At 36.9% G+C, this 15348-nt stretch overlaps 1 protein-coding gene across 5 annotated transcripts in view; it reads left to right on the top strand.

Annotated features, from left to right (window-relative positions):
• SLC71A2 (solute carrier family 71 member 2) overlaps window positions 1-15348 on the top strand; it is a 92104-nt gene that overhangs the window by 26857 nt on the left and 49899 nt on the right. For 3 of the 5 annotated variants that reach the window (XM_039888486.1, XM_039888483.1, XM_039888485.1), the window contains exon 2: window positions 4608-4703. The exons of 1 other annotated variant lie outside the window; for it this stretch is intronic. In XM_039888486.1, the coding sequence (XP_039744420.1) occupies window positions 4608-4703 (96 nt within the window). Of the gene's footprint in view, window positions 1-3096; window positions 3244-4607; window positions 4704-15348 lie in introns of those variants that run through there. One more of the 5 variants, XM_039888487.1, reaches the window with a different exon arrangement.

Below are 15348 nucleotides of genomic sequence, written 5' to 3'. Positions count from 1 at the left end.
CCACTAATAGTACTATAAATTGTTGTTGTTGTAAATAATGGATCCTTTATTTTCTTTATTAAAATTATTGGGATGACATTGGTTAATAAAATCAAATAGTTTTCAAGTGTACAATTCAATAATATGTCATATGTATATTACATTGTGTGTTCACCACCCAAAGTTAAATTCCCTTCCATCACCAAGTATTTGACTCCTTTTACCTTTGTCTTCCTCTTCCCTCTCCCCCTTTCCCTCTGGTAACCATTAATCTGTGTCCATGAGTCCTTTTGTTTGCCATGTTTGTTGATGCTTTCAGTTTTATATCTTACATAGTGAAATCATATAGTCCTCAACTTTTTCTGTCTCACTTATTTTGCTTAGCATGATAATCTCAAGATACATCCATGTATCGCAAATGGTAGTATTTCATCTTTTCTTATGACTAATATTCCATTGTATATATGTACCACATTTTCTTTATCCATTCATTTATCTAATGATGGGCACTTAGTTGTTTCCACGTCTTGGCCACCGTGAACAATGGTGCTATGAACATCAGGGTGCATATATCTTTGCAGATAAATGTTTTCAAGTTTTTTGGGTAAATACCCAGAAGAGGGATTGCTGGGTCATGTGGTAATTCTATTTTTAGTTTTTTACTTTTTTGGTCTCATCTTCAGAAGGTGATATCTCAGCAATTCTTGTTGCCCTTTCTGACCACAGATGTCTATAACATCTAACTACTAATCTCTTTAAAGAAAATATTAAAATGTTTGAATGAATATTCTTTAATCTCACAAATATTTTATTGAGTTTATGTTTGGGCTGACAGATGAGATTGGAAAAGTATAAAAGAGACCTCAAAACAGTCTTAAAGTTTAAATTTAATCATGAGGGCAAAAGGGGTTATATCAGTTAATAATTGCTGCATATGAAATACCCCCAAATTCAGTGGTTTAAAACAACCATTTGACAGTTTTGGGGGTTAGCAATTAGGGCTATACACAGCTGGGGGTTCTTCACAGGATTTGCTTGGAGTTATTCATGCTTCCACAGTCATCTGCAGGCTTGATCAGAGTTGGGTTATCTAAGAGGGCTTTGCTTCTATGTCAGGCAGTTGGTGATGGCTGTTCACTGATTGGTCTAAAAGGCGTCAGTAGGAAGGGCCTCAAATACTGTCACCCTTCTGGGCCTAGAAGGGATTTCTCCACTTCTTCTTAAAGGCCTCTGGAGACCTAGGTTCAGAAGTCCATATTGTCGCTTCACCTGACATCTGTTGGCTAGAGCAAGATGTTAGGCCAGCCCCAGTTCAGCAAAGTGGGAGAAACAGACTCCACCTATTGATGGAATCGTCAGCACAGTCATGTTGCAAATATGTTGTGTGTACAGGAGTGGGAGGAATTTGTTGTTCATTTTTCATAGTCTTATACAAGAATGATAGGATGAGATTTGTATTTTAGAGTAATCACACTGGGTGTAATGTCAAGAAAGATTTGGAAGAGGGCAGGGAAGAGTAGTCAAGACAGGGTTAAGAGACTATTGCAGTCATCTATGGGAGAGATGGTAATATGAATGTGTAAAGACATTACTACACATTTTTCATCCTCTGCTTCTAAATGTCTCAAGATATTCCATACAGATTTGTAAAAGGGCAAAATGGAGAGAGGAGATATTGACCTGATCCAGAGAGGCTGTACTAGATCAGGATCAACTGGAAATAATTGGTTAAGTTTTGATAAAGCCTTTCTATTAGTTCAGATAATTTAAAGGAGAAATCTGTGATACTTATTCCCTCAGCATGCTGGCCACTAAGAGCTTAGGAAGAATTGAGTGTAAGGAAGATTTATTTTTGTTACCTTATATCCAGTTTCCCATACAAAGTTCTCATCATATCAAGGCCCGCCTGCTGCATTTTTCTCATACATTATTGGGTAGGGATACATTATAGTTCAATTAAAGTAATTGAGGTAGAGGTGAGAGTATTAAAGTTTTGCATTTTAGAAGAGATGTTTGTTAGTTGACATTTCGAAATATATAATGTGTGAGCAAATGTGGGTTGTCTTTTTTTGCAAGGTGTTAAAAATAACAATAGCATAAAGGTATATATTCACAGACTAAAGTGTATATCTGTTTTTCTGTCTAATCAGTGTTGCAAGCACATGGATCTCTATCCCATTGGTCTCCATAAATAGAGATTCATTGCCTGCAAAAGAGCACCAGACCACAGAAACCGCAAATGAAAAATAGGGTAGTTCTTCAGTTCTCCCTACTTGTAGCTCAGAGTTTTTGAGATTCTTGTAATGCGTGATGCTTGATTAATAAAATGAATGATTCCAAAGGAATAGTTAGGCTATTTATTGACATATTCACCAACCCACTATTTTGAAGCAATTGCTTTGCAATGTGGGGTGGGTGACTATCAGAATTTTCACTGTAATAATTACGAAATTATTAGTAAAAGCATATAGGCTATTAAATTTATTTTTGCCACCACTTCTACTTTTGTAATCATACCCATTCCATTTTCACATTTCCATGATTGACTTAAAATTGTCTTTTTTTCCAGGTAATTTGAGTCAAAACCCAAAGTTCACATATTGTTTTTCGTTAATATTTCTTAAATTTCTTTTTGTCCATTTTACTAACATAGTTCTCCCTCCCTTTTTTTTTTCGTTGCCTATATATCACTTGTTGAAGAAAATTGGTCAGTTGTTTCAATTTCTTTTTTTTTCTACATTCTGGGTTTTGCTGTTTAAAAGACCCAAGGAAAGACATTAGTCTCAGAGCCTTCTTCCATTTCATATATTTTGTTGAGCACTTGTTACTGTAGTGGAGTGAGAGAAGGGCTATTTGGGATACATCTTTGAACAAAACAGACAAAAATCCTTTCCTTCATGGCATTTACACTCCCATTCCAGGGGAGGTAGACAATAAACAAAAATGAATTGTAAAGTTTGTTAGAAAACAATAGAGGGTAACAAGGGAATAGAGAGTGTAGGACCTTGCTGGATGTGTAAGATATGTAGCTAAATGCAGTGGGAGCCACTGAGAGTGGAGCAAAGGAGTAATATAACCTAATTTACATTTAAGCAGGTCACTCTGACTGCTGTGTAGTGGATGAAGAGGCAAGGGTGCAAAGCTCCTGTGTAATCCTGGCAAGAGATGGTATAGGATTCAATGGGGGAGAGCCTGCAAGCAAGGGAGTAGTCAAAGGACAGTTGGCCAGGTTTCTGCTGGAATGACTGACACAAGGTCTCAGAGGTTAGTCACAAGTCTCAGCTGAATAGTTACTAACAATCTCCATTCACTATTCTGTTGATAAAGGACTATTGTAAACTGGTGCTTTTTGAAGGTTGTATTATGTTAATGGCTTTTGATTTTTTTTTTTTGAGTTGTTAGGTGTTTGTTTCTTTTTTTTTCTTCTAAACTTCATAAAATGCTTTCTGTTTTGCAAATGTCTTATTTAGTGGCATTTAAAATTGTTCTTGGTTCTTTTTGAAAAATTTCAAAACTACAAAAAAATAAAAGAATAGTAAAATGAATAGTCAGTCCCTTCATCTAAATTCAGCAATAAACATTTTGTAACATTAGCTTCAGAAAATATATATGTACCAATTTTTTTTTTTTTTTTTTTTGGCCAATCCATTTGACAGTAAGTTGCAGACATCAAAAACACACAAGAAATTTAACATCAATACCATATGATTATCTAATATATATAGTCCATATTCAGATTTTTTATTGCTGTCCACTTTTCATCTAGGATTCAGTCCAAGGTCTCCCATTTGGTTGTTATGACTCTTGTCTCCCTACTTTTACTTTTGTCTTTTATGACATTGAGATTTTTAAGGAGAACAAGCTAGTTGTCTTGTAAAACAGCGGTCCCCAACCTTTTGGGCATCAGAGACCGGTGTTCCTGTGTGATCTGAGGTGTGCCTCATGATCTGAGGCAGAGATGAGGAGGTAATGCTAGCACTGGGGAGCAGCTGCAAGTACATATGGAAGCTTCTCTCGCTCGGGCCACACACCTGCTGTTGGGAACCCCTGTTATAGAATGTCCCACAGTCTGGATTTGTCTGATCATTTCCTCATGATTAAATTCTAGTTAAACCATGCAGATGTTCTTTTACCTTTTGAAGATTTAAAAATATAAACATAGGAATAGTGTAGGTTTTATAAAGTCTAAGTGTTACTTCTGTTTCTGCAAAGTGCTAGCGAAGCACCTGTTCTTGTAATAAGCATTGTCACAGAGTCTGAGAACATTAATTGAGGGGAATTTTAGATTTCACCTTCGGAAGTCACAGACTGCAGAAAAGTAGCAGAATGGGCATAGTCTTAAAACAAAATAGAAACAGAAAGCTGGATTTTGACACCTTCAAGACCCAGTTGATTTTTTAATAAAGCTGTATTGATGGGATAAGTAGAAACTCTATAATCTTGGTACTTTCTGTAATTAGGGAAGATGAATGAATTAGGGATACCATAGAATGAAGTTTCATCTGACATATTAATAATAGGTCCTAAGTTTATAGAATGTGTATGTGTGTGTGTGCGATACCATCTTAGGAGAATGGATTTTTTAAATCTTTGCACTATTTTTCATAATAACTTTCTTCCTTTTTTAGCTACAAGGCTTTAGCCGACCAAGTGTATACCATGCTGCTGTTGTCATTTTCCTTGAATTCTTTGCGTGGGGCCTATTGACAACTCCAATGTTAACTGTAAGTATTGCTAAACTAGATCATGAGAGCAAAAGAGTTCTTAAGCATATGTTCATATGGCTATATGTCTAAGTATGTGTCTGAGAGTAGCTCTTGACAGTAGTTTAAGACTGCTTATTCCATTGGGTTGTTTCCACCAGCAATAAAATACCCAGACTGTTCATTAAATATTCCTGGGCAGCAAGGCACTCCCACTGAACCAGAATCTTGGTTCATAGCGAATGAACTGTATATATATATTTAGGAAGAGCATTAAAATATCTTAGAGGAAATTATCACAAAGCTTTGAAGTTTGTAAATTACTTTATATGAGTGTAATTGCCTTTGACTTAAGAATATAGTAAATAGGAGATTGCTATTTGTCTGCAGAGGCTGTATTCAGTTTCTTAGAAAGAACTTAGATGTATGGTATGGTTAGCGGGAAGAGAGATGCTGAAGAAAAGATTGAGGTATAGATTTTAGGTGCCTAGTAATGATTTAACACTTAATTTTAATAAAGACATATTTTAATTGGCCTTAAATTTCAATAGTCTTAAATTGTTCTTTACATATCACTGGTGGTTAAAATCCTTACCCGGAAGCCAGTCAAGATGGCGGAGTAGGTAAATGCTCTGTTTGCCTCTTCTCATGACCCCATTAAAATTACAACTAAAATAGAGAACAGTCAACCTGGAGAATCACCTGAAGACTAGCTAAGTGGAACTCCTATAACTAAGGTTATAAAGAAGAGATCATGTCGAGATCAGTAAGAGGGGTGGAAATGTGAAATGGGCTGGTCTCACACCAACACGTGGCTGTTGAGAATCGAGAAGGGTATCTCAGCTGCAGAGGTCCCTGCCAAAAAGCAAGGGGTCCCAGCCCAGGGATCAGTACTGAGAAAAGTAGTCCTCACAATAGCTGGCTGTGAACATCAGAGGCAATTCTGTCCTGTCCTGGTGAAATGGAGGGGTGCTGGAAGCTTAGGAATCCTCTAAAAGGCCCATGCACATACTCACTGACTCCCAATCATTCACCCTAAGCTCTAGCAAAGAGTCAGTTTCTCAAAAGGTACCAGAGACATACAGGGAGAAACGGATTTGTGTGTCTTCAGAGTGAAGGCTGCCATTGTCCCTGTGTTGAGCATTCCCCCCACCAGCTGCAGGGGCAGGCGGACGCCAAATCTGAACCTTTATTAACCCGATGAACATAGCTCACTCATTCTCTGAGACCTCACTCCACCCAAATTGCACTCTGCCCTTGGTTATTTCAGTGCCTATCCCTCACAGGTAGCTTATGCTGCAGTCTTTCTTTAAAAATTTCAAAGTTCTGCTGGCCCCAGGTAGGCGGCAACTGACCTCAGTGTACCCTGCTCATTTTGCTGAGTGACCCCAGGCCAAATGCAGGGGGCAACTGGCCTTGAGTCATAGTGTGGAATCTCCCACATGCCTCTGGGCCCAGCACAGGCAGTTGCCGACTGTGGATCTCTTTGTAGCTCCTGTCAGATGGGCCCAGGCCGGGCACAAGCAGCACCTGCCCTCAGCCTGTACTGGAGACCCTCCCAAGAGGCCCCAGAATCAACACACAGTGGCCTACCTCAGACTACAACAGCGTACCACCTCTTAGATCCACAAACAGCATACCCAGAGGGTAGTTTCAGAAGTCACCAGAACATGCTGGGGCAAATCCTGCTCCGTGGAGTCAGCCCCCTCTGTAGTTGTGGCCAGTTTTCACAGCAAGTCAGCCTGAGGGTCAACCTTACCCATGGACAAGCCAACAGCATTCAAGGCTCAACTATGACAGAAGGGCACACACAATCCATACAAGGGGCACTCCTGGACACCAGGCTTGGGTGAACAGGGAGACTGGTAGATGTGGTCGGTCTGCCTAATACATAGAAGCAAACAGAGAGGCAGGCAAAATGAGACAAACATGTCTCAAATGACAGGACAGAAGAAAACTCCAGAAAAAGAGCTAAACAAAATGGAGGCAACCAATCTACTAGATACAGAGTTCAAAACACTGGCTATAAGGATATTCAGTGCACTTAGAGAAAAATAGATCAACTCAGAACTTTAACAAAGAGATAGTAAAAAAGGACATAGAAACCATGAAAGAGTCAGCGATAGAGTACAGTAACAAAGAATATACTAGAAAGAATCAATAGTAGATTGATTGAAGCAGAGGATTGAATCAGCGATTTGGAAGACAACACAGCAGAAAACACCCAATAAGAGTAGCAAAATTTAAAAAAAGAATTTGAAAAATGAGGATTGTTTAAGGAACCTCTGGGACAACTTCAAGTGTACCAGTACCAAGCACATCATAGTACCAGAAGCAAACGAGAGAGAGCAAGGGATTGAAACCTTATTTGAAGTAGTGACTGAAAACTTGCCTAACCTGGTGAAGGAAATAGACATACAACCCTAGGAAGCTCAGAGTCCCGAACAAGATGAACCCAAAGAGGCCCACACCAAGACACGTCATCATGCCAGTTTAAGGACAACTTAAAAGCAGCAAGAGAAAAGCAGTTAGTTACATGTAAGGGAGTTCCCATAAGACTGTCAGCTGATTTCTCAACAGAATTTGCAGGCCGGAAGGAATTGGCACAGAATATTCAAAGTGATGAATTGCAGAGACTTACAACCAAGATTACCTAGCAAAGCTATCATTTAGAATCAAAGGACAGATAGAGCTTTCCAGACAAGAAAAAGCTAAAGGAGTTGATTACCGCCAAGCCAGTATTACAAGAAATGTTAAATGGACGTTTTTAAGGAGAAAAAGAAGAAAAACATAGATGTGAATAATAAAATGACAATAACTACATACATGTCAATAATCACTTTAATGTAAAGGGATTAAATGTTCCAATCAAAATATAGATGACTGAATGAGTAAGAAAATAAGACTCATACTTATACTGTCTATAAGAACCAACTTCAGATTGAAAGACACACAGAGACTGAAAGTAAAGGGATGGAAAAAAAAATATTTCATGCAATGAAAATGAAAAAAAAAAACTAGGCTAGCAATACTTATTTCAGACAAAATAGACTTTAAAAGAAAGGATAGTCACATCAGAAGCATGGTGATGTAAGGGGTCTCCTTTGTCTCTCCCCTTGAAATTTCAACAAGTTGAATAGCTATAATTCAACAAGGATTTTCAGCCTAACGTACAAACACTTCTGAGAGGTCTGCACATTGAAACATCTAAAGATGGGCAAATTGGGGCAACTGGGAGAAAGGAATGGAGAAGAGCAGAGATGAGTGCCACAAAAACAGCACGGATATCACTATGGGACTCAAGGAGAGAGGAGGAATCAGGTTGTTGCATACACTCTCATTAGCCCTGAGCATTCCTGCCTGAGTGATTAGCATATACTATGCCTGAACCCGGCCACTCAGCAGGAGGTGAGTGGCAGGCAAGCAAGCGAAGCTTCTTCTGTATTTGCAGCTGCTCCCTAGTGCTAGCATCATCGCCTCGGCTCCACCTCAGATTATCAGGCATTAGATTCTCATAAGAGCACCAGTTCCTGGTGTCAGAAAAGTTGGGGACTGCTGCAGTGATCTATTGAGGCAGAGACCAGAATACAGAAGTGCAACAGCTGTGTTCTAGTAGCTGCCACTGCCAGGCAGAAAACAAATTCACTGAGCCTGACCAACTCTCCCCACCCTCCCAGAACTCACTTTTCCACATCTTGCCAGAACTAGCAGCAGGCCTCAGAAAAAAACTATCAGCAAGTGTCAGACAACAAAGCAGAGTATATACAGCTCAGACAACTGAAGACACAGCTTTTGAGAGGCAGATGCACGCTGCTACTAATCCCAGTGATGGGTGGAGATACAGAGGTAAGGCAGCTGAGGTCTGGCAGTCACCATTACTAGGAGGAAAACAAAGCTGCAAACACACCAGCTGCTTCTCCCAACCTACCCAGCCACCACAGCATAGGCTACTGAGGCAGCACCGGCCCTTTAGGGGCTCAGAACCCAATCATCTACCACATTCTTGCACAGGGGTGGAGCCCTGGACCAAGGCAACCTGGTCACAGAGGAGACACCCATCTCCCCAGAGAATAAAGGGCAAATTTGTTAATTCTCATAAATGCCAAAGTAGAGAAATAATCCATCAAATACTATGAACAACCAAAGTAACGAGGCAGCTCAGAAAGAAAATGAATTATCTCCAGAAAACAAACTTAAAGACGTGGAAATATGTGATTTAAATGACAGAATTCAAGATTGCAGTTCTGAAAAACTCAACAAGATACAAGAAAACTCATGCAGTTTAATAAACTCGGAAATAAAATTAGCAAACAAAAGGAATACTTTACCAAAGAGATTGAAACATAAAGAACCAAATAGAAATTCTGGAACTGAAGAACTCCATAAAAGAGCTGAGGAATGAAATAGCAAGCTTAGGAAATAGAGCTGACCAAATGAAGGAAAGAATTAGTGATGCCAAAGACAAATCTGGAAATGAAGCAGATGGAAGAAGAGAGAGACTTGAGAGTAGAAAAAAAAAATGAACTCTACAAGAACTATTTGACACTGTCAGTAAAAGCAATATAAGAATAATGGGTTATACCAGAAGGAAATGAGAGGGAGTGGGGAACAGAGGAGCATATTCAAACAAATAGTTGACAAGAATTTAACAAATCTAAGGAAAGAACTGGATCTTCGAATCCAAAAAGCAAACAGAACACCTAAGTATCTCAATCCAAAAAGGCCCTCTCCAAGGTACATTATACTAAAACCCAAAAACTAATAACAGAATTCTCAAGGCAGCCGGGGAAAAGATGACGGTAGCCTATAAAGGAAATCTTATTAGATTGAATTTTTAAGCAGAAACTCTACAAGTTAGGAGGTAGTGGAAACAAATATTCAAACTATTGAAAGAGAGAACTTACCAGCCTAGAATAATTTATCCAGTAAAGTTATTCTTTAGATATGAAGGAGAAATAAAGACCTTTCCAGACATACAGAGGCTAAGGGAATTTTCTGCCACGAAGCCTGCATTACAGGAAATAATGAATGGGGTCATTCTACCTGAAACAAAAAAGATAAAAAAATATGAGTAGGATGACTAACACAGAAGCAGGAAATTGCAACCCTCATTTAGAATAGGGTATTATACCTTAAATATTACATAATGGTTAAAGGAGGCAACATTTTTAAAAAGATGACAATAGCTACTGCAGCTTGGAAATGAGCTTACAACATACGTAAGGATAATTTATGACAACAAAAACAAAAGGGAAGGAGGTAAAGTTCTGAATTTACAAAGAAGAATAGAGATTAAGATACATGCGGAAGAGAAAAGACAACTGTGCATATGAAACTTACTTTTACATAAACTTAATGGGAACCATACAAAAAATCCAGAACTGAGACATATAATGTAAAAAAAAGAGGACAGAGGGAAAAAATATAGAATACCACAAAACTAAAAGCGCACAAGGGCAAAGAAACAATGGAGACACTGAGCTACTAGAAAACCGAAGATAAAATTGCTATAGGAAAACCTCATATATTAATAATTGTCCTAAATGTAAATGGACTGAACTCACCAATAAAAAGGCACAGAGTAGCAGATTGGATCAAAACACAAAACCCAACCATATGCTGCCGTCAGGAGACATATCTCAGCTGCAAAGAGAAATATAGACTCAAATTGAAAGGATAGAAAACAGTACTTTTAAGCAAATGGCATCTAGAGAAGAGTGGGTGTAGCCCACTTTTACAGATACTTATATCTGCTGAAATAGACTTCAATAAAAAAGGTAACGAAAGACAAAGATGGACACTTCATAATGATAAAGGAGACACTGCATTGAAAAGAGATAATAGTTATCAATATATATGCTCCCAATCAGGGAGCACCAAAATATATAAAGCAACTACTAACAGAACTAAAGAGAGAGACTGACAAAAACATAATTATAGTAGGGGACCTAAATACTCCACTGTCAGCGACAGATAGATAGATCAAAACAAATTCAATAAGGAAATAACCTTAAATGACATATTAGACCAATTGGACATAATCAACTTGTACAAGAGCCTTTCATCCCAAAACACCAAATTATGCATTCTTCTCTAGTGCACATGGAACATACTCAAGGTTAGACCATATGTTGGGACACAATACTAGCCTCAACAAATTCAAGAAGATTAAATCATACTAAGCATATTCTGTGACTACAATGCTTTAAAATTGGAGATACTTACAAAAGAAAGTGAGTAAAACCACAAATACATGGAGATTAAACAACGTGCCACTAAAGAAAAATGAGTTAAAGAAGAAATAAAAAGAGATCAAAAGATATGTAGAAACAAGTGAGAGTGAAAATACAACTTGATCAAAACTTTGGGGATACAGCAAAAGCAGTAATAAGAGAAAAGTTTATATCATTACAAGTCTATCTCAGGAAACAAGAAATATCCCAAATAAACAATTACATCTTGAAGAACTAGAAAAGAAAGAACAAATTAAGCCCAAAGTCAGCAGAAGGAAGGAAATAAAAATTAGAGCAGAGTTAAATGAAATTGAGAACAGAAGGACAATAGAAAAAAATTAATGCAACAAAGAACTGGTTCATTGAAAGCTCAGTGAAATTGACAACCCCTTGGCTAGACTCACTAAGGAAAAAGAAAAGAAACAAAATCAGAAATGAAAGAGAAGTTATGACAGATACCACTGAAATACAAAGGATCATATAAGAATACTATGAAAGATGATTTGTCACCAAATTCAATAATCTAGAAGAAATGGACAGATTCTTAGAAATCTACAACCTTTCTAGACTGAATCACGAAGAACTAAATCTAAATAGACTGATCAAAATTATGGAAATTGAATCAACCAACAAAAACCTACCAAAAAGTAAGTCTAGGACCAGATGGCTTCACTGGTGAATTCTTGCTAAACATTCAATACCTGTTTTTAAACTCTTCCAAAAAATTGAAGAGGCAGTACTTCCTAACTCATTTTATATAAGGCCAACATTACCTTGATACCAAAACCTTGTAAGAATAACACACAAAAAGAAAACTACAGACCAGTACCTTTGAAGAATACAGATGCAAAAATTCTAAACAAAATTCTAGCAAAACAACAATACTTTAAAAAAGATTACACATCGCGATCAAGTGGGGTTGGTTCCAGAGGCACAAGGGCGATTCAACATACGCAAATCGATTGATGTGATACACCACCAAAACAAAGGATAAAAATTATATGATCATATCAATAGATGCAGAAAAAGCATCTATTTGACAAAATCAAGCATCCATTTAATACATAAACTCTCAGTATTGTGGGAAGAGAGGGAACATACTTCAACATAAAAAAAGGCCATATGTGTCAAACCCACAGCTAACATCATACTTAAAGAGGAAGAGCTGAAAAAATGTTTTCCTAAAGATCAGGAACAAAACAAGAATACCCACTTTTACTACTTTTATTCACATACTATTAGCATTCCTAGCCACAACAGTCAGATAAGAAAAAGAAATAAAGGGCATCCAAACTGGAAATGAAGAAGTAAAACAGTCATTATTTCCAGATGACATATTTTACACACACACACACACACACACACACACCCCTAAAGATTCTACCAAAAAACTGTTAGAAAAGATAAATGAATTCAGCAAAGTAGCAGCATCCAAAATTTGTATTCTGAAGTCAGTTGCATTTTTATACAACAAAAATGAACTATCACAAAGAGAAATTAAGCAAATCCATTTTAAAATTGCATCAGAAAAACAAAATAAAATACCTTGGACTAAATTTAACCAAGTAGGTAAAAGACGTGTACTCGGAAAACTATAAGACAATGAGATCAACAAAGAAATCAAAAGATAATGAAGAAAAGTAATCGAAAAAGTAAAAACACTGAGAGGAGTATATACTGCGCTCATGGATAGGAAGTATTAACATTGTTAAAATGTTCATACTACCTAAAGCAATCTATAGAATTTGATGTTATCCCTATCCGATACCAATAACATTTTTCACTGAAGTAGAACAAATAATTCTAAAATTTATGTGAAACCACAAAAGACCCTAAACAGCCACAGAAATCTTGAGAAAGAACAAAGTTGGAAGTATCACATTAACTGATATAAAACTATACTACAAGGCTATAATAATCAAAGTGCCTTGATACTGGCATAAAAACAGACATAGGAATCAATGGAACACAATAGAGAACCCACCCACCTATAAGCCTGTGCCTATATGGTTAATAAATCTATGATAAAGCCAAGAATATACAGTGGTATAAAGACAATCTGTTTAATAAATAGTGTTAGGAAAACTGAGCAGACACATGCAAAAAAATAATACTAGGCCACCTTCTTACACCATGTACAAGGATAAACTCAAAATGGATAAGACCCGAAACCATAAAACTCCTAGAAGAAAACACACACAATAAACTCTATGACATTGCTCTAGAAATTTTTTTTCTGAAATGTTACATTGGTCAAGGGAAACAAAAGAAAAAAATAAATGGGACTACATCGAACTAAAAAGATTTGCACAGCAAAGAAATCCATTAACAAATGAAAAAGACAGCCTACTGAATGGGAGAAGATATTTGCCAGTGATACATCTGATAAGGAGTTAATATCCAAAAGTTATAAATAAGTCATACAACTTACCACAAAAACAAACCATCTCATTAAAATGGTCAGTGGACCTGAATAGACATTTCTCCAAAGAGGACATAGAGATGATCAGTAGACACATGAAAAGATATGCAACATCACTAATCATCAAAAAATGCAAATTAAACCACAATGAGATATTACCTCGCACCTGTCAGAATGGCTATCATCAGTAAATCAACAAAGAATAGGCGTTGGTAAGGATTTGGCAAAAAGGGAACTGGTTGTGCATTGTTGGTAGGATTGAAAATTGGTGCAGCCACTATGGAAACCATTTTGGAGGTTCCTCAAAAAATTAAAAATTGAACTACCTTGTGACCCAGCAATTCCACTTTTAGGTATTTATCCAAAGAAATCCTAAACACCAATTTGAAAAGATATATGCACCTCTAAGCTTATTGCAGCATTATTTCTAATAGTCAAGATGTAGAACCATCCTAATTACCCATCAGTAGGAGATTGGATAAAGAAGATGTGCACACATGTGGACCCACACATGCACACATGCAATGGAATATTACTTGGCCATAAAAAAGAATGAAATCTTAGCCATTTGGGACAACATGGATAGACCGAGAAGGTATTATGCTAAGTGAAATTAGTCAGACAGAGAAAGGTGAATACCATATGATTTCACTTATATGTGGAATCTGAAAAACAATATATACTAACAAAACTGATTGTTGCCAGATGGGAGGAGATTTGGGGTGCTGGGTGGAAAAGAAGTACAACTGATAGTTACAAAATGGGGCGTGTGTGTGTAAAGTATGGCATAATGAATATAATCAATAATATTGTAATAACTATGTATGGTGCCAGGTGAGTACTAGACTTATTAAAGGATCACTTCGTAAATTGTATAAATGTCTAACCATAACTGCTGCACACCTGAAACTAATATAAAATAGTAGGAAATGTTAACTGTAATTGAAAAAAAAAAAAAAGTCCTCACCCACTCCAGGGTATAACATCTGAATTACTTTTCTGTCACAGTTTAAGAAGGTGAGTCTTGGCAGGTAATCTTCCGAGCTAGTAAAATTAATATAAATCACCATAGTTCACAAAGTGTGTTCAATTTGGTAAACTTCACAGTTGCATTCTGTTTTTGCAAAACTATCACATTTGCATAAGTAGATTTTTTTCCAATTAGAATTACAGAAGGTTAGTCTGGTCTCAAAACTGTCAATTCAAAATGATTTTATATTTCTCTAATTTAAAATACACCTTTATATATGATTATGCTGCGGAAGATGATGAAAGTGAAGCCATATTAAAATAGAGCCAGAGTAGCCGTTTCAGAACTGCCCTGCATGTCTTCTTTTCCTTATCTTCTGAGAAGTCACTAAGAACTAGAATATCCTCTTTGTAAGGACTGATGAAATTGGACTTTTCCAACGACTGAATTGCTAACTTTCAATGAGGTACATGTGTAGCCTTTAGCTTGATGACTGAATCTCAAGCCATTCTATGAAATACAAACCTAAACTTACCTCGTCTAGTACTAATGAACTCCTCTTTAGTACAACTTACCTCATCTTCCTCTCTTTTTTCCATAATAACTTTCTGACTCTTTCCTTGTTAGGGTGGCGGGACACTATTTGGGCTTCTGCCTGAATCTGTACTTCCTAATTTGCAATTCTTTTGATACCAAATTAAGCCTTTTGTTCGATTATCACCTCCTAGATTTTTGTGTTGATGGTGCCCTATGTCTCTAACATTACAAATCTCAATAGAAATCTACAAAGAAAAAAAAAATCATTGATAGTTAATAAATACTTTTCAGTCACCATTTTGCCTTATAGAAGAGAATCCCTTTGGATACAAATAAACTTTGTTTCCAAATTAGGTTAAAAAAGTAGAGGACTTTAAAAGGTGGCTTATTAGCCTTAGGTAAGACTTTAAAGTTTTTAAATCTTCTGGCACATTTAAAATACAGCATGATTAATTAAACTTAGATGGCAGTCAACTTTAAAAAATTACCTGTGTTTCTAATCCT

This window comes from Pteropus medius, unplaced genomic scaffold (assembly GCF_902729225.1).
Source record: "Pteropus medius unplaced genomic scaffold, Ma_sr-lr_union100, whole genome shotgun sequence".
Classification (NCBI taxonomy): Eukaryota; Metazoa; Chordata; class Mammalia; order Chiroptera; family Pteropodidae; genus Pteropus; species Pteropus medius.
The sequence above is the reverse complement of the archived record's forward strand: the minus strand, read 5'-3'. Positions and strand labels throughout refer to the sequence as shown.